The sequence below is a fragment of the Cystoisospora suis genome (assembly GCF_002600585.1).
Source record: "Cystoisospora suis strain Wien I chromosome Unknown contig_3355, whole genome shotgun sequence".
Lineage (NCBI taxonomy): Eukaryota > Apicomplexa > Conoidasida > Eucoccidiorida > Sarcocystidae > Cystoisospora > Cystoisospora suis.
Window position 1 is genome coordinate 710 of NW_027156150.1, and position 18,706 is coordinate 19,415.

The following is an 18,706-nucleotide window of genomic DNA, read 5'->3' on the forward strand; positions in this document are numbered from 1 at the left end:
TTGGTGTGGAGTAACGTATGTCGCGCCCGTCGAGCGCTGTGCTATAGTATGCCCGCCCACCGCGGCAAGTGTCGTGCAGGCCCCGCGAGGTCCAGGAGGACCGAGCGGTCTTCAACAACAGAGACCATATAAAGTCTTACCCGTAACAGTGATCTGTGAAGAGTCGGTGTAGTGGCGGGGTTGCCCTGGGATCATTTTTCAGCTCTGTTAGCTCGTGTAGTACGTCCATCGTGACTGACACGGTTTAAACCGCTGCCGGCGAATTTCAAAGAAGTCGCCCAGATTTCTTGGTTGCTCGGCGCCCGGAGTGGTAGCCCCGACGCTCTGATAGAAGAGCAGCGGTTCTCCGTCCAAAAAGAGCGACGCGTGCCGGACGCGCTCCTCGTCTGATAACGTCCCCCCTTCATTTAGATATTTCCAACACTGAGAGCAAAAAAGTTCGGAAGATGAAACATCCGGGCTACCCTCGTATTTCGGCGGTCGTAGGCAGCTCATTCGTTCTTGGAAGTATACTTTCCATTCCTGGTGTCTTTGGTCTCGTGTTGCCGCCGGGTCAAGAGAGGACAGGTCTACGATTTGGTCAGCCGTCGGAACAATACTAGTGACAAAGCAATACGAAGAAAAAACAGAACGAGCCTCTCTTTTCTCGTTGAGTGCGGTGCTACCACGTGAAACGGCCGATGCGGGAACTCAGCAGAAATCATTCTAGTTCCTCTGTAGTCTCTTCCACAACGTATGGGCCCAATGAGCCGCACGGCCCTCCATCCCCACTAACGCGCACTTCGTTCGACACACACAAGTAACAAGTTCGCGCGGCGTATCCACGCCAGGGCGCGACACACAGCGACGCCCGCAGAGCCCCTGTGGGCGTTACAGTAGCAGACTAAGCCCTGTCACTACTGGCCGGCGCAACACCGCCTCCGACAGTAGAAAGCTTCCGGTTCTCGGGATCTGACTGCAGATGGCTTCAAGCGCCACTTCCACCCTCTCGCGATAGGTGACCGTTTCTTATAATCAGCACTGCCCTGCCACGCACCAGGTGATCTTCGTGCTACAGCTCGTTCTGAGCGCCTCGGGACCCTCAGGGACACTACGCTTGAGCATATTACATCTCCGTCTCCTGTAGATTGCGCCGGCCCCGCCTCTGGGGCTCCACTGGTACGGCGCAGCTCCAGCACCGGACACACACACGGTGCGCCGCACTTACGAAGAAGACCAAGCTCTCTACAAAGTAATGGTAGTGGACAAGTGAACGCGCGGTGTGCCCGAGGTAAAGCACAAGGGCGCTGCCCGGCCCGCCGCGTTGCTGGGCTTTCGGTGAGGGCATTCGCCGGGGAGTTGCAAGGGTATGCTGTACCGCATGGGTGAAGGCGAGGACGCCGCAGCCGTGCAGCTTCCACTTTTCTCTCACAGGGAGCCGGTGGCATTTCTAGGTCTAACTGCTTTCTGAGGCTGATTTTTCGTCAACAATCCTCTTGCCTCTAGCGTTTTTTTCGGCTTTTCAGTTCGAACGAGGCGGCATTGGGGTCAGATGGAAGGGCCGGCATTTTTTGGTCTTACGTGAGACGGCCACCATTCGCGTAGGACAGCGTGGGCTTTACAGAGCCGGCACACGATCCCCGCATCCGGGTTGTTCACCCCTTTTCCCCTCCTCAACTACTTCCCCACTCTGTTGGTGTTTCGGACAGTTTACGGCGACTTCCTGGTTTGTTCTTGCGTTTTGTTGGCTTCGCATAGTCTCACTTTCCGGGTGAAGCGACGGCGCGTGCGGCTTCCTTGGTTTGCAGTGCTTCATTGGTTGCTCTCCTGCACGCTTTGCTGCATCTTCTCTTGTCACAGAGTGGTCTTCCGCTGTTCCGCATTCGCTTTTGTTTACGTTCACTTTTTACTTTCTCGTTCAGCTGGTTAGACGGTTGCTGCACGGGGATGAAACCGGCTGTACCACACACACTGGCCCTGCGGAAGGACGCTGCATTTTTGGCGGTGTACTTGCGCGTGCTGTGTTCCACTGTTTCACCGCACTATCAATCGATACTCGGGTTGTCGCTTTCGAACGAAACTCAGCGTGTGCCGCGTTTTCATTTCAAGGCACTTACTTCGCACGGCCGCGCACGCGGGTCTTGCAAGGGCGAAGGGCGCTTCTCTTCCCATCTGGCTAACATTGCTTTGCCAAAATGGCCGCGACAGCAGACGCAGCAGGCTCCGAGGTTGAGGCCGAGGTGGTGCAGGATCTGAGCAACCCTGATGTCGTGACAAAGTATCGTACAGCTGCTGACATTGTCAACGCAGCTCTTAAGAAGGTCGGTGTGATCATATACAGGAGCGAGCCGGGGTCAGTCCCCTGTCTTTCGCGGGTCCAGCTTGTCCCGGCGCTTTTGTCTGTCGCTTGGCTTGAAAGAGCAGCGGAGCGCTTCAAGTAGAATGCAGTTGAGTTGAATGGTGTTCCACAACCTATACAGGGTCATTCGCGGTTGCGAAGAGGGCTGGGTTTTTCAGGAGTATCGTCGTGGATGTGGGTGTTCAGCCGCTCTTGTCCAAGTCTGTACAAATGTAGTGTAGCTAGTGCAGGTCACTCTGGTTCCACCTATAATGCTCCAGGGCACTGGACAAGACTATGCGTGGTTACTCCGAAGGCGTTCTTATGCGTCGTAGAACTGGTATTACCCGGTTGTGGGTGCAGCTATGGTGTGGGTGCATTCTCGCTTGTTTCTTCCTGTAGCTAAGACAGAATGCCCGACGTGGCCCCTCACCGGAGCAGCTGGGAGATGCAGGAGTTCTGACACAGGCAGACGTAATGACTGTCCAGATCCGTTGTGTGTTGTGGCACCGGTATAAGTGATGGTGCTAGAGGAAAGGGTTCCCCGGCTCTCATAGAGCTGTTGGCTGTAGGGGCTGCTAGTTGGGTTGTACACGAACGTATTTGTCGGCACGTTCTTTTTTGTCAGGCGTGTCAGGTCTGCATTGACATGGATGCTGTCCAAGGAAGCAGAGTGGCACCCCCAACCACCGCCTCAATGAGACAGCTTGGCTAGTGTCTCTTTCGTGTCACATCTTGGCATTGCGTTGGTAGCAGCAACATCTTGTTCACACACTTGGGACCGCACGTGTTCGTTTCCGTCTTGCAGGTCATTCGCGGTTGTACACCTGGGGCAAGCGTGTATTCTCTGTGCAAACTGGGCGATGCACATATCACCGAAGCCTGCTCGAAGGTGTACAACAAGAAGGAGAACGGGAAAAAGCTGGAGAAGGGGATTGCTTTTCCTACGTGCATCTCGATGAACGAGGTCTGCGGTCACTTTTCCCCCGTGGATAACAGTCCAGAGAGTGACAGAATTCTGAACGAAGGCGACGTAGTAAAGGTTGACATGGGCTGCCACGTGGATGGATATATTTGTGTCGTTGCGTACACTGTAGTCTGTGACCCTGCTTTAGCCGATATCTTTGAGACCAGTCGGACGAAGGATCCCTCGGCAATCACCGGGAGAAAGGCGGACGTCATCAAGGCGTCTTGGACGGCGGCAGAAGCGTGCATGCGGCTAATTAAGCCAGGTCACAAGAGCGGAGACCTTACCAAGACTATCGAGCTTGCAGCCAAACAGTACAATTGCGTTCCTTTACAGGTAAGATCGGAAATTAGGTCTCTAACTGATTTTTAGTGCCGCCGAGTGCTGAAACAGTGTACGGCAAATACATGTTCATTGCCTTTCTTCACCGAAGAGGTAGTACTAGAGGATTTTGTACCGAACCTGTCTCTGGAGTCGGGCCTAAGTGTTCTTTACGATGCCCCGTGCGAGCAGAAACTTTTATGGCGCCTTTTTGCAGGCTTCTCAAAAAGCAGGCGTGTCTGGCCCTCTTCACTTGTTCGTTTCAGGGTGTCCTGTCTCATCAACTGAAGCGTTACGTTATTGAGGGGAGCAAATGCTTTCCTGGCTCTACTCCAAGCCCTGGCGAGGACAAGGTGAGTGGTGTACCGCTCTCAGGAGGCTCTCATCAGGTGCCGTGAGCCGTCCGGAGCCGCCACGTCTCTTATTCGTCGGGGCCCGTGTACGGGAGTGGGCATCTTGGAATAGCAGTCCTGAGCGGAAACCGTGATAGTCGAGAGATGGTAGTGCATGGTAGGAAGACTTAATGAGTTACAACTCCACAGACGCGATACTCGTTAAGTTACGAAAGGACGGGCTACATTCTTGGAGGCGCCTGCTGTCAGCGGAAGATGCAGTTCCGATTTCGGTGTCTGCTATGCAGCCAGAGGAATTCGAATTTGAAGCCAACGAGGTGTACGGCTTGGACATTGTATTCTCGACAGGTAAAGTGTCTGCATTGTGTTCACTCATGCATGCAGTGCTCTACTGCTGTGCCCATGTCCGACACGTGCCTTGTAGCTCGTATCAGGGCTGTTGATGTTGGTGTGTCTGTTTTGCTGCTTGCGCGCCACATGCGGAGCCCTGTGTGTAGTACGACTCAGTGTGACACGTCTGGATGTAGTGCTGCGCAGGGAGTGGGGGCCTGTTTGAACACGCTGGTGCTGTGTGGACTGGAGGGCCGTAGTGGAGGACAGTCCTTTCCGCTTCTCCGTGGACGGTCTTTGCGTGTGCAGCAGCCTCGTTGCGTACACTCGAGCGGCTCGTTTTCTTAACTCGTGTTAGAGTCAGTCATTCGCTGCGTATGTGTAGTGTTTCGTGAGATTTCGGGGATTTCTACAAGGAAGAGCATGTGGGGGGTACGCTTGAATCGGTTCGTTGAACCAGAGCCACCTGATCGTGGACCGCACGTCCAGGTTTCTTGTGCGTTTGATGCAGAAGCTCTGTAGATCTCCGCACTACGAGCTTCCTCGTGATGGCGCGCCATACCAGTTCTGTTTGCGTGTCCGTTTGGTCAGCGTTAGTTCAGGGCCAGACAATTTACAGTCCTGTGCTTGCGCTCCACGGCGTGCCCGTTCGCATACGCGAAACTGTACACTTTACCTATATGCGAAACTTGACTGCCGCTAGTGGCCAGCCTTCACAGATGAGTAAAACCAGTGCCGTCTCCACTGTACCTCTCTCGTTTGAACATGCCTGCAGGCGAAGGAAAAGCCCGCGACGCGGCGATCAAGCCCACCGTTTACAAGCGTGCGGTTGACCGCACTTACATACTCAAGTCCCAGCTCGGTCGACACTTCATGAGCGAGGTGCAGAACAGTAAGCGGTACCGGGCCCTCTTAGCATTCCTGATTTTCTTTTTCTCAATAAGCAGCTGACGTGACCGCGCGGAAGTCGGGAGAGTGGGATAGTTGAGACGTGTTCCGTATGATGGGGGGTCAAAGTGTGCGCTGGCTTTATAAGGAGTTTCCAGTGAACTTCTCTTTCCCTGCCTTCTTCGCAATACGAGTCTCCGACGCAAGGTGTGCTTCTGAATGCTGGTCTCAGCCGTCTGGTCAGCTCGAATTGCGCGGGTACCGGTTCAAGGCGAGACTGTGCTATGACTTTCTCGGAGTTCCTTGAACCATTGTTCGCGGGACGACAGCCTGCACTCACCTGGCAGCTGTGTTTTTCTCGGATGAAATTTTCTTTTCAGTTGACTGCGTAGCTTGGGATCACTTCCCGCTTGATGATCGGTCTGCATGTGTGCCGTCTACGCAGCATTAAATGGAATCTGGTCTTGCATCCATGTAAGGGCGTCGACGTCTTAATGACAGTTACGTCACAGCTCTCAGAGATCCGCTACGTACCGTGTCCTTGTTTTTCAAACACCTTGGACACGGTATATAGTCGTTTCATTGGGTGCCGATGGGGAGTCCAGTCAGGCGCTGAAGAAAACGGAACAAACGGCGCTGCGCAAGTCTTGAGAGCGAAGGGCAGCCGTTGGGATAGGGTTATTACTCGTACTGGTTTTTCCGAGTACTGTGTGGGCTTGGCGGTTTGCTGCAGAGTACCCTACTTTACCGTTTTCATCAAGGGGTTTTTCCGATGAGCGCGCGTGCAAAGTGGGTGTTGCGGAGGCTATGCGGCACGAGTTGCTGCACCCCTATCCTGTCATGACAGGTAAGAGTAATCGTCTTGCGGGCGGAAACCTACGGAAACTAGTTCATTTTTGAAGTCCTCAGAAACGCCTGTGCGTTGGAGGTAGCATTCTAAAAGCCCCCAGGTTGGGTAGGTATCGTGTGTAGCCAGAAAGCAGCGGCGTGCGGGAAGGTGTTTTGGCACATCTCTGCTTGACTTGCCCCGTTAAAGGTGCCTCTCGGTGCAGGTGCGCGGTCAGACGCAACTGCAGCGAAGTTGTAAATTCTGGTGCCGGAAAACGGTGGGTGACTAACTGTCCTTTTGCCCTCAGCCGGCATGCGTCATCTCGTGTGATCCCTGTTGTGCAGAAAAAGCTGGTGAATTTGTTGCGCAGTTCAAGTTCACTCTTCTTCTTCTCCCCACAGGGACGAAAAAGGTGAGGGCACGTTTTCTGTCTGCTGTACGCAGTCCCGCAGCTCGAGTCTGTCTCGTCGAAATCGATTCGGACACTTCCTCCGTTTCCGTGCTTTGGTTCTGCAGTGTCGCAGGCAATGTTCTTTTCAGAGAACTCACCGTGCAGCTGTGTTCCGGGGGTTTGTTCCGCATGATGGCCCTGCCGCGTTATATTTTCTGGCTGATTTTCGTGCAGATTACAGGTCTTCCGCTTGTGTACGAGAAGGAGCTCAACAGTTCGCACACGGTTGTGGACGAGCACTTGAAGGCACTGCTGGCGACATCAGTGAATCCGAAGAAACTGAAGAAGAAGGCGCAGGCGGAGAAAAAAGAAGACAGTGGCAATGACGCTTGAAAGCTGCTGGGCTCATGCTAGTTGGCGCGTGTACGCGTGCGCTGCAAGTGAAGAACAAGTTCTTTCAGGAGAAACGGTCGACGGAGTGTTTCTTGGTTCCCCCCCCCGTACAGGATGTCCCGGAGCAGAAATGTTTGCTCTGGAAGAGATGGGGGACATCCGGATCAGTGATAAGATATCGGGAGAATGAGAATGCCCTCGTAGCTGAACTGGTACCGCTGGAGAAGCCCGTGCGGCACGCTGGTGCCTGCTCTTACCGACCTGCTGTAACACGCGTTCCCTACGGCGTATACAGGGGACGCCCGCTCTGCGCATGTCAGGTGTCGTCCTCGGCACGAGTCCCGCCAGTGTTGGAAGGACAACGTCGTTCTCGAGGGCGACAACCGGTTAGGGCGCTCACAACGGGCGCAAGCACCAGACTGTCACGTGTTTGTCAGGGGGGGGAGGCAGCGGCCGTAGAGGCGGGAAGGGCTTCAGGGTTTTGAGGAGCATCTAGTTGCGAACGGGTGCGAGCGTGGTACCGTCGTCGTTTAGGGCACCCCCGGTCTCACAGGCGCAGGGGCGACTTCAGTGGAGTGCGGCTGGCGCACTACTGGTGCTACTCGCCCATCTGGAGGGTAAATCTTGGACGACGCCGCGCAATTAAGATGGCAACTGTCACACAGACGGCAATGTGTTCGGTTACGCTTGGTTTGCATGGTGTACTACCAGAAACTTCAGGTCATCTGTAAGTGTGGATGGGCGTGGGAGCCGTCTCGTATGTCTCAGGATGTATCTAGTCGATGAAAAGGGGCAAAGAGCAGCACAACGTGCAACCGAAGTTGTATGAAGTAAAGGAGCGGCTGGGAGCCGATCACAAGTGACCTAACTTCGGAGTGTCCACGTGTGCAAAAAGTTGTCCTGTGCTCCGTCGGGCGCCGGGTCTTAAGTCGGCGGGCCGCGATCACCCGTCGCATTTCGTGGCGCCGTCGACGCACTAACGTTTGTTCATTTGTCGGTTGCTTCTTTCTGTTTTTGAACAGTACTCATGTTCTGGTGTCGGAGTGCGTGGCCAGGGAAAACTTTTGGCAAAGTTCTTCAACTGGGGTTCTGCCTTTCTTTTGGTTGAACGCGCCTTCTTGACAGTACTGCACTAATGTGCTGGGAACTCCTGCTGTCCGAGAAAGGACAGTAATCGTCACTGAGGGATTGGGACAACGGCTGGTTCAAAAGCGGAAAGCTGGATAGATTTGTTTGTACGCTGTCAGCTCTGACTGCCGACTGTTTATCACTATCAAGGCCGCTAGCGGCTGGCCAACAACGGCTGGTTCAAAAGCGGAAAGCTGGATAGTTTTGTTTGTACGCTGTCAGCTCGGACTGCCGACTGTTTATCACTATCAAGGCCGCTAGCGGCTGGCCTGAAGAGATGTCTAGGTATATACCCGTCTGTCGAGATTAGACCGGGTGGAGACAAGAAGAGCGGGAGTTCGTCGTGAAAGCAACACACGCGCTACCACGCCGCGATAACCTGGCTTTCAACCACCGACGCAGTGGGAGGAATCCGGGTGCCGTGTGCTGCGGGCACGATAGCTGCCAGTACCTTAGCTCCGGCTCCGAATACATACGACGTAACCCGTGAAGGGCAAACGACTCTCGAAGTCGTCAAGGGCGCAACATGAGCACGTTAGCTGTTCGGGCAGGCCTTTCACTCTCGGGACGTCTGTGTCAACCCGTGGACACTTGGTGCGCTCTCTGCATTCACCTCGCGCCGCTGTTTACCGGCTGTTTACTCTACTTCTCCCGAGTTCTCTCGGTGTCCACTGCTCCGTGCGAACCCGTCCAACAGCGGCGGGGAGCCGGGTAGATTCACGCAGCAAGTAGTTGTACAGGTTCAGACAAAACGAGAAAGCCTTCCAGGGCATCGACGCCCGAAGCCGTACACAGCTGCGAAAGATCAATGCTCCGTACCACTCAAAGGATACTCAATTCAATAGCACCGGACCTCTTATCCTTTCAGTAAGACATTTTGCCTGTGTTCACTTCTAACTTCGCCACCTCACACCCACATCGCAAGGCCCGTGGCGCCACCCGCCTTGCGACCCCAGGCTTTCACTTTGCGTACTCCGTAGGGATTGTCGCCAGTAGAGGCGCCTGTCTGCTACTGGTCAGTGGTGGAAAAGTGATTCGGGGAAGAGCCTTGTGGATCATACCGGTCGCGGCCGGGCCGCCGCCATTTCCTTGCAAGCTGTCGTCGAAGTGTGTAGGCTGTATGTTCCTCGAGAAATGACCTGTAATAGTTTCGCATAGTATCGCGAGTTACTTGTAGCCGCCGACCTGTCTGGTCTACAGCAATCTCCTACTGTGGGCGTGATGGGCGCTTACGACGGGATTTGTTTGGTTCCCTCGGGTAGTTACGCACGTTGCTGCTCTTGGGCAAGCGCCGCTGCTTGGATCAGCCCAGAGGCGTTCGGTCATATGCATGTGGCTGAGTAGTTGGCATTGGGAGGCCCGGGGTATGATTCTACCGCAGCTTGGAGAGCCGCAGTTGACTTCACGTTTACTTTCTGCTTGAGCATTTCCCTTGTCGTTTAGTTCATAGCTGTTGTTTTTTCGGACCCGTGGTCGCTCTCTAAAACTCCGACGGAGCCCATACCGCCCGCGGGTGCCGACAGCTTCGGCGGTACCGGACTAGGCCGCTGCAAATGCCTCGTACCCATCTTCTTTTTGTCCCGGGTTTTGTAAGGCTTCTTCGGCTTCTCTGCCGCACGCTACTTAGTTTTAGGCGCTCTTTTTCTTTGTTTCAAAGCGCGGTACCATAACGGTGGCCATACTGCTCTGGGGAGGTGCCCTGCTGGCTACCCGGCCGGTGAGGCGCCGGCCGGGACTCCGAGCAACAAAGGGACCTAGTGCAAGAGGATCGGAAAATTCACTTCGGCTTTCTCGGGAATTCCACCATTGTGGCAGGAGGAAAGAGGTCTGTCGTGCCTACAGAGCCACAATATCCGGTAGACCGCGGACACCGTCTCCAAAACCCGAGCCGTCCCGTAGAGTCACCCGCCGAGACTCTCGGAGACACGGCCGTCAGTAGTTTCTCTCTACCCTTAAGCAGGGACTTGACCACAGTTTCCTACCTCCTCACTTTGAACGGCGCGTTTCCATCGTTTTCGTCAATAGCTACTGCTAGCTATGTGCTCAAAACTTCCCAGCAGCACGACACTTCTAAGGTGTTTTGTCCCTTCACAGTGGGCCCTCTGCTTCATGCTGCTGGAGATGCCTGTGGCCCCTGGACAAGACTGAAACCGAGCTTGTGATCACCAGTGTCTTCTCGTCACGGCACGTCAAACGTCTGCAATGCTTCGTAGAATGGTCACCTTTCCGTTCAAGCTCCCTTTCGTTCCCACTGAAGGGGCCTTCACTGTAACTGAGAGTCTTTGTTTTGTTTCATTGATGATTGTGTCCTCTCCGGTTTGCTGAGCACCTCCTGAACGGTTCAAGGCGTTCTACCTGACCTGGCCGCCTCCTGTGCATGTCTCTGGCCTGGGGCGCAACTTCCACGAGCCCCGCCATCCTCACGGTTCAGAGGTTCTCCCGGTTCTATATATTTCATTGCTTGCCTTGCCGTTCTTATCTGACTGTACCTGTTTTATCCACTCCACGAGTTCCGATTTGGTTGGCGCAGCTTGGCTGCATTCCCACGCGGATGCAGATACGGGGAACCGAGGGGTTTCTCTTCTTGCTGTTGCCTTCCACTCGCATTTGCTTTGCTTGAGGCAGAAGGGAGTGCGACTCGGGCTCGCACTCATGCAAGTGAAGTCGCAGTCTTTGCTGGGTAAGGACAGAGTGCAGCGTGGCTGTCCGTCTTCAAGCGGGTGAAGCTGCCAACGATGACGAGCTGTTTCATTTTTAGCTTGAGGACGCGTCGCTGTGGCGTATTATTCACTGTTCGTTTGCTTGCCGTTCTCCGCTTTTCATGTTGAAGACCGAGGGTTCTGAGTAAAATGGAACACCGCCCCGCCTCTTCTCATTGCTATCGGGCTGGCTGCACGAGGGGCCATGAAGAGGGCTACGAAGAGAGTGGAAAGAGCAGACCTGGACTACAAAAAACCCCCGTGTCTTGTGACTACACGTTGTTGAGCCAGCGCTTTCTTTGTGGAAAGAAAACGCCTGTCCAGGCCTTTACACGTTCCTGTCCTGCGAGCGAGAATGAGGGCAGGGCCGACAGTGCGTGTTTCTCCTGTTGTCCGGAAGCCTCTACGTGGTTTTCCTTGCGGAGCCCGACAGAATCTCCGTGTTCCTCTCCATCTTTTCGAGGTCCCGCCCGGCCAGCGCTGAGAGGGAAGCGTGCTCTGCCGCTGTCCGATCCATCTTCTCCGCATGACATGTCTGCAACAGGCCCCTTCCCTTTCCCCCTTTCTGCGTATTTGCGTAGTTCGCTTACTAGGGAATTCAGAACAGAAGCACGGCCGGTGTGCGCCTTGGAACGGGCCGCCGGCTGGACACCATCGGCCGGCTGCCGTTTTTCCTGCAGGCTAGGAGGGCGGCTGATATCCTCGTCGGGAACTGGTACGCGGCGACGGCAGTCAGCGCCTCCTCTGGAGAGGAGAAAAGAGTTGCCATCTTGTGGCTGTCGTCAACGGAACGCAGCTTGTCCGCAGAGCCGGGGAGAGGCTGGCGATCCCGTTTCGAAGGAGTCCCTGGGTGGGTTTCTGCCGAGCTGGACACCTGAAACGAAGATTCGTCATCGCGCACTTTCCGTTAATTTTCCGTGCGCCCGTGGGGCGACGCCGGGATTTTCTTCCTTCCCTGCCTCTTGCCGGTGTGACTGCATCTCATCGTTGCCTTCCCACTGGGAGCGATCCTGTATTTCTGTACCTTGCCCCACACGCCACCCTTGTCAAAAAGAAAACATACAGGGATGCCTGCGGCCTTCTTCTAAGACAGAGCAGGGAGGGCTGGACGGCAAGACAGAAAAGTGTTGCAAGTCTGCAGCTGTCCGGCGTCTGTGGCGACGGCGTCCCCCTGGTTCCTTGTTCTGCCTTCTACAAAACGCGCTTTCGTTTTGTGTCGGCGCGCTGTTATGTTTCGTACACTTTTTTGGTGGTGAGCATGATTCTCTACAGCTTGACTTGTCTTCTGTTTTGGGTACCGCCACCGACGAAAGGACACCATCGCCAGGTGGATTGGTGGGTACGCTAGAAGGCTCTTCCCTTTCCGTGTATAGAGCTCGCCGACAAACGAGAAAACCACCCGGAGCAGGTGCAGGTGGCAACAGGCTTTTAAACTATTCTGCAAGCGATCTTGGTGTGAATCAGAGCCATCGCGTCGTTATCAGGAATTGGGATGAGGACGACGCTGTCCGCAGCCGTCGTCGTGCGGGGTCCGCTGAGGGGCTCCAGGAGCAACGGCCTCCGGCCAGGCTCTTGTTCGGTGCCTCTGGAGGTGCGTTGTCAACACGTTCTTCCCTCAGAAGGAAGCTACCATCTGCTGGCAGAAAATCAGCCGGGTCGAACGCGCCAATTGTCGAATTTCGAACGGGCGCCGTCAGTTCGGGTACACGGAAAGATCTTCCAAGGTCAGGTGAAGTTGTGAAGCTTTACTCTGGAGTTCGGCCGCGCAGTCAGGATCACGCAACACAGGTCCCCGCAGTTCCTCCTCGTTCCCGCTTCACTCTCTCCGCAGAAGAGAGCCAGAATTGGCACCAAGGTCTTTTTCCCAGTCGGCTGCATAGTCAGAAACTTTTTCACCTGCCTTTTGCTCAGCTCAGTGGACTTCCGTCCTTGTCTGCCATCTCATATAGTCATTCCTCCTTGCTGTCACTACAGCGAATCTTACACGATGAAACGCTGCAGGGCGCGCGTGTCGTACCCCGCCGGCTGGAGGCCGGGGAGCTAACTCAAGAGCCTCAGTCTGTTTCTCGGGTCGGGCACGGGAAACGTGGTGATACCGCTGTTAGCGCCGAGAAGGACTCCGTGGCGCTCTCTAGCGGCTGGATGCCGAGACACGATGGTGTCCCAACCGGCTTTCCTGCTTGGCCGCAGGCGCACGGGCAAGGGCATCCGGGCCAGGGGATAGCCGGCAACACGACGATGCCGGGGGAAAACGCAGGTGAGGCGTTCGAGCGCACAACCAACTCGCAGTCGCAGGTGGATGACGTTGGCGACGGGTCTGACTTTACCATAGGCTCAAGGACGAATCATCTGGTAAACCGAGTCGCAGACAGGTTTGACTCCGGAGACCAAACAACGAGCACGGTCATCTGGGACGCGCAGTCGCAAGAGGAACCAGAGAAAAGCTCGGAGGAGAGCGACGACATTGTCGATGAACCAGAGAAGGGCGCTGAGTGGGCCTCTCCGCTTGGAGACGACAGAAGAATGCGGGGCGTTTCTCGAGAAGGTGTGGACGCTGAGCCCTCAGCGCCAGATTCCCATAGTTCACTTTCGTCTGCTGGCATGCCAGAGAAGGGGGCACACAGCAGCAGCAGCTCTCTCCCCTCTGCTTTCCCCCGCGAGCGTGAAGACGCAATGGTACACACTTTCCGTCGAGTGAGTGAGCGGTCTGCGCTACGAAATGTTATAGAAGCGCTTCAGTCCGGCGAACGAGTAACCGGCGGCCCAGGCGGGCCTTGGGGGGCGCAGGCAACTGAAGCGACCGGCAGAACAGAAGATAATGAACAAGGCGTGTCGGACTCGACTGATGGAACTGGAGGGAAGCGCAGAAGCTGGACGTTGTTGCCACGGGTACCAGCTAAAGCCGAAAGTGGAAGCAAAACGAAGGTTTCGAGTGTGGCTGCAGTAGATCAGGCTGGCCCGAGGACGGCGAGCCAGGTCGTCACTCAGCGGATGTGGAGAACTCGGGGAAGGCTGGCGAAACTGGCGAAGATGAAACTGAGTAATAAGCCCCGGAACTGAAAAAAATAGAGTTTGCGAGGGTTTCCCGGTGCTCTGTCAGTCACGCTCAGAACACACCCGTACACTCGCATAGTACGGTAGATGAGGTGTCGCCGCGCCCTATCTCTTCTGAGGACAGGAGCTTGCTTTCTGAGAACAAGAACCGCCTCTCGGAAAGCTCTCGGTAGCGTCCACTAATGCACGTGCCCCAGCCCTGGTCTGAACACAGGCCTCCTAGTTGACAGCGTGTCTCTGGTTGTGGCGGTCCTATCCGGTAGCACGCGATCTTCGCTGTGTGGTTCGGTGCTATTTGTCTTTGCCTTTCTGCTGTGGCCTCGTGTTCTAGATCAGACACGCAGTGGGAGAGGTTCCCCTGTTAGGGAGTCAGAGAGTTCTGGACGGATTCCGGATGCAGTAACCTAAGATTAGGAGTGCTGTTTCGAGTTGAATACAGATTAGAGTCTGGGCAGAGGAGCAACCAAGAGGGCTCACAACTGGTTCGTGCGCGATGTGCAGAATTTTCGGACAGACAGCCAACCTGCGTCAACACTTGTCTCGCGCGTCTGCGTGTGCGCTGCCTGCAGGGAAGTTTCAGAGTCCCATGTCCAGAAGCCAAGTATGCAAGTGCCTGCAATCGGAGCAGCAGCAGTATCGGCTGTGGTTTACTCTTGCCGTGTTATTTGGACTGGAGTGGCCCTTCTACTCGTATGCAGCTGGTGGAGGTTTTTACTTCTTGCGAGAGCTTCTTGCACAAGCTAAACAGTTTGGACCGCCTCCAGGCTCGACTTCTTTGGTCCGTAGACGCTACCAGGAATTCCGAGAGTGTGGAATGCCTCAAGCGTTCGAGGAAGGGGTAGGCGAGTTTCCAGACGATGTCGGCCGTTGCAGGTTGTCTTGAACGTACACGGACTTGTCTCTTTTGCGAGCCACATGCACCAGTGTTCGCTATCTCTATTCGCTGACCCCCTTTCCCTTTGCAGTAAGCACTTGGCAGCATGGACAGATTCCTTTCAAGGCGATGTCTACACTTTATTTTGTCTGTGGGAAGAGCGCTCCGAGTTTTTGACTTTTTGGTGAACTGCTCCATCTCTCTGTAGTGGCGTCTTGGGTGTTCGTCCGCGAGAGTGACACCTACGTACGAGGTGTCGTAACCTGCTTGGCGTTCTCGGGCTCGTGTAACTGGTGCCTCGGTTTCCTCGCCGCGGAAAGCACAGACAGTCGACCGGAGGCCAAGCGCTGTCCGGTGTCGCGCTGTGTCTCGGCTAAGGAATGACTACACATCCATTTATCGGCGACTATACTGTAACACGCTGTGAGCTTTGCCGCTCGAAGTATCACCGGGCTGCAAGTTTTTTTTTCACTGCTTCTTTGGCCTGATTTTTTTTTTTCAGCTAAACGCGTTGATGGATTACCTACCCTCTGGCGCTGAGCTTCCAGATGCTTTAAAGACTGCGTCAGAAAATCCTTCCTTCCGAAAAGTCCTTTTTGCGATGGGTGACGTCCATGTCCCGTTTGATGGTCGCAACAGCTTGGCACACGTATTCGATATGGTCGAGGATGCTATGGGCCTCGCCTGGGGGAAGGACGTGTTTCTTGGAAAAGACCCGTCAGCGTCTCCCGACTTCAAGCGTAGGTCGCAGCAGCTGTAGCCGTGTCCCAGTCTATCTTTCTTCTTCGTCTTATCGGGAGTCTTATCACATACCCTTCCCGTGTATGTGCGGCAGCCACCGCTGTACGGTCACCACTGTGGTGCTTCGAGTAGGAAAGACGGCTAGTAAAAAGAAAAAGTAAATCAGTCGCGGAGTCGGCGTACATATGTTTGCACTTCAGGTATCTATATGGCGATCTTGCGCGTGTTACTGTTGCAGCTTTTTCTTCTGACGAGCTGTACTACAAGTACATGTTCGCTTTCAGCGAAAGCCGTCGGTACTTCTCCATGCTCATTCTGTTGAGCAGAGCCATGCGCCAACACGTCACCCAAAAGTAAGCCGGTACCAGATGATGCTCACTGTGGTTGTCTACAGAAAAACTGAAAACGTGCCTGGTGTGTTCAGAGGCATGAAGTCGTGTGCGTCGAGTGATATCTATGGACGTTCGGATTAATAAAACTCCGGCTGGTCGTGCACATTCAGACACACACCTGTTCGTACATATTCGTAGCTACCATTGCTGAGGTTACTGTTTTTCGCTGAATCCCTTTGGTCCCCGCCACATCGTGTTCAGCGTTGAGGCATGCCTCGTCTCACTTATGCGCTGCTGTGCGTTTCTAGTTGATGCTTAGCGTTCAGCGATTTTTCCCAGCACTTTTGTTTCGATTGCACCTTGTAGGCCTCACAACGGCATCATCCTGCTCTTGGTGAAACAGCCGCCGGGCTCTTCCTCGCTGTCTGCACAGTACCACTTCACCGGCCGTCCTTCTCTTAGCGGAAGCAATCAACAGCGTCGGCTGGCCCAGGTGTCACCGCTGTCCTCTGCTTTCCCTTCTGCGAGTAACGTCTCATTGTCTAGCAGTGCAGCGAGTCCTTCTTCTGGCTCTGTAGAGATTAAAACAGACTCGCTTCAACGTCTTCAGGACTTCCACCAGTTGCAAGAGCAGGTCCGGCAGAGCGTCATCATGAAACTGGAGAGTGCTATCGTCCGTTTTTACCCCACAAGTAGGACATTTCGAAGGGACATTGCCGAGCTTCCCGACGTCCGGGTGTCCGGCTTCTTCGCTCGTTCAACAGAAGGCCGGACACACGAGAAAGGACTGGTGGGGGTGGAGATTGACTTCAAGCTCATGGAGAAATTCAAGGCGCAAACGCCGCCAAACGGCGTGCTTATTCAGGTAACACTCTTGGACTCTTGGGCCACAAAGCCGATTGAGGAGTGGCCTGACATCATGGATCCTTTCAAGAAGCTGGTTTCCTCGTACACGGCAACGCAGCTACTCAAGTCGGAGCTTATGTGGGATCAGTCTTTGGCGAGTTTCGAGTGGGGGCGGACGGAGTTCGTCTACTCCACCGTTTCAGAAGTCTTCGAGTATGAGAAAGTCGATACCGTGAACCGAGTCACGTTCGATCCAGATATCCAGGTTATGCTTCTCCAGAGCTACAATGATTTCACTGCGAATGGAAAGGAAGATGGCGTGCTCAGTCTAATGCTCGAAGTTCTTCAGCGGAGGCCTCTCGGGCATTCGGGCGTCCCCCGAAACTTCAGACCCGACAGGGTGGTCTTGCAAGGCACCGCGACGCCGTTAGAGCAGCCCGGCGGGGGCAGGGGACAGCTGTACCGCAAGGGACAGTTCGGGTCTGGTATAGAGTACGGCGAACTCCTTGAAATGGAGAAGGGGATCCGCGAGCACACCGTCATGTTACATGTCAAAATTGTCGGACTCGGCCACTCTGCGTTGGAGGACTGGCAAAGCCTTCTGGCTCACGAAATCCTGAACCGGCTTGCACAGCGGTTACGAGGAACATTTGAGATTCACTACGTCAGCCCCGGCAAGCCTCCGCAAGTCGTAAGGAGAGACACAGAGCAAGGGGGACGGCACTTCCTGGCATTCAGGTCTTTTCGACTCTCTGCGGATGCCGCTGGTATTGAACGTATTAGTTGCTGGTGCCGCTTCACAGAAGAGCGTCGCTGACAGTAGTTGTGGAGTTCTTTGGTAGGCAAACTCCGTGACTCCGTGTCTCGCCTTGACATGTGTGGTTCAGGCGGACCTCGTTCTGCCACACGAGAAACCGTCATAACCGTTGTTTCACTCCTCCTCCGAACTTTCCGTCTAGACAAGCTTCGGTCGGCTGCGTGGAACCGTTGGGGCAGGGCACAGTAGCGCTTCTCCGCGGTTCTGCACATTCTGTCTCTATACCACTGTACGTACCGACCTCTCCACTAATTATGGCGCTCCCTGATACGGCTGCGGGTCCGCGCATGCCTCGTGGCTGTGAAAGCATCGTCCTTCTTGCCAGCACTCATATCTGTGGCGCAGATCAACAACTCGCGAAATGCGTCCTTGGTCGCGCACGGGATCGCTGCCAACCACTCGTGCCTCTAGGTATTGCAGTTCCTTTTTTTTTTTTTTTTAGGCCCAAGCGAGCAACCGCGCAACGAAGTGCAACGAGGTGGTTCGCAATTGGATCCTGGCTGTAGCAGTGTTGGTTACCGCCTCTTTCTTTATCATTTCTATCATCTTGATGATGTATCACCGTTGGATTGATGTCCCGTGGTGGCTGTCGTGCTGGTGCAGTCGGTTTTCACCCTGGGACAAAGATGAGGGAGACAAGCACAGCACTTGCCCCAGCGACGTAGAGGAGAGCGCACCGGAAGGCAGTGCAGGCGTGCCTGCGCATCTCGGCAGCGAGGAGGTCAACCATGTAGCTAGCGAGAGGACGGTGGACCGATATCCGAGGGGTGGCAGGGTGTACGGCTGGACAGAGGACTTTCATCCGGTAGGAGCAGCTGACATCTCGGGACCCCATGACCAGGTGCCTGTGAAGTCTGACTCCTTTGATAATCCTCGTAACGCACGGGGCGGCGCTGAATCGTCTTCGCTTCCTCACCACTTGCGTAGGTCGCGCAGCATTGTCTCTCGGAGTGCCAGTTCGAAAGCATGCCCCGAAGCCGTCCCACCGCTCTGTTCAGGAAGAAGTCTACGGTTAGGACACGACGACCAAAGCGTGGGGCATCCGGTGACGCCACTGGGGCACCGTAGCTCTCTGCATGTTCGGTAGCCCCAGCGCGAGCCAAGGGAGTTGCAAGGCGCACTCTAGCAGATGCTCAGCGCCACTGATATTTGAGGTTTTCCATGAAACCTATTTGGAAAAGGAGGGTTGAGAGTACAACCGTAGGTACAGAAGACGCCACCATCAGACTGCTTCGCCCGGGCTTCGACAAGCTGAGGTACGCTAACAGCAGAAAGGTTCGGAAACGGAGTCGGCGCTGCGCGTCCGCCGGCTTTACTTGCAGACGCTGAGCCGTGGGCAACACCCTCGCGCCACCGTACGATGGTGCCCGGCTTGGGCGCGAATGGCGGGGGGGAGGGGGGTCGCAGAGTGCGAATGTACCCGTTG

General features: G+C 55.0%; 2 protein-coding genes across 2 annotated transcripts in view; both read left to right on the forward strand.

Moving 5' to 3' along the window:
* Positions 1-1,209: 1,209 nt before the first annotated feature.
* CSUI_006579 (proliferation-associated protein 2g4) lies at positions 1,210-8,152 on the forward strand. Its single transcript, XM_068066735.1, has 8 exons — positions 1,210-2,300; positions 3,126-3,620; positions 3,872-3,958; positions 4,246-4,306; positions 5,064-5,180; positions 5,910-6,023; positions 6,350-6,417; positions 6,631-8,152. Exons 1-8 carry the CDS (start codon positions 2,175-2,177, stop codon positions 6,787-6,789), a joined length of 1,227 nt encoding a protein of 408 aa, XP_067921288.1. The 5' UTR covers positions 1,210-2,174; the 3' UTR covers positions 6,790-8,152.
* A 1,077-nt stretch (positions 8,153-9,229) lies between these two features.
* The window catches only part of CSUI_006580 (uncharacterized protein), a 10,039-nt gene continuing 562 nt past the window's right edge, over positions 9,230-18,706 (forward strand). Inside the window, exons 1-6 of the mRNA XM_068066736.1 lie at positions 9,230-13,656; positions 14,240-14,508; positions 15,047-15,284; positions 15,524-15,638; positions 15,984-17,154; positions 17,723-18,536. Of these exons, the coding sequence (XP_067921289.1) occupies positions 10,767-13,656; positions 14,240-14,508; positions 15,047-15,284; positions 15,524-15,638; positions 15,984-17,154; positions 17,723-18,367 (5,328 nt within the window). The 5' untranslated portion in view covers positions 9,230-10,766 and the 3' untranslated portion in view covers positions 18,368-18,536. The remainder of the gene's footprint in view (positions 13,657-14,239; positions 14,509-15,046; positions 15,285-15,523; positions 15,639-15,983; positions 17,155-17,722; positions 18,537-18,706) is intronic.

What these genes read in the sequence shown, in the direction of transcription:
- CSUI_006579 (XM_068066735.1), top strand. Translation starts at nt 2,175, where the DNA reads ATGGCCGCGACAGCAGACGCAGCAGGCTCCGAGGTTGAGGCCGAGGTG. An exon ending in GGACATTGTATTCTCGACAG is followed by an intron (nt 4,307 to 5,063) that starts GTAAAGTGTCTG and finishes ACATGCCTGCAG; the next exon opens with GCGAAGGAAAAGCCCGCGAC. An exon ending in CCCCTATCCTGTCATGACAG is followed by an intron (nt 6,024 to 6,349) that starts GTAAGAGTAATC and finishes CCTGTTGTGCAG; the next exon opens with AAAAAGCTGGTGAATTTGTT.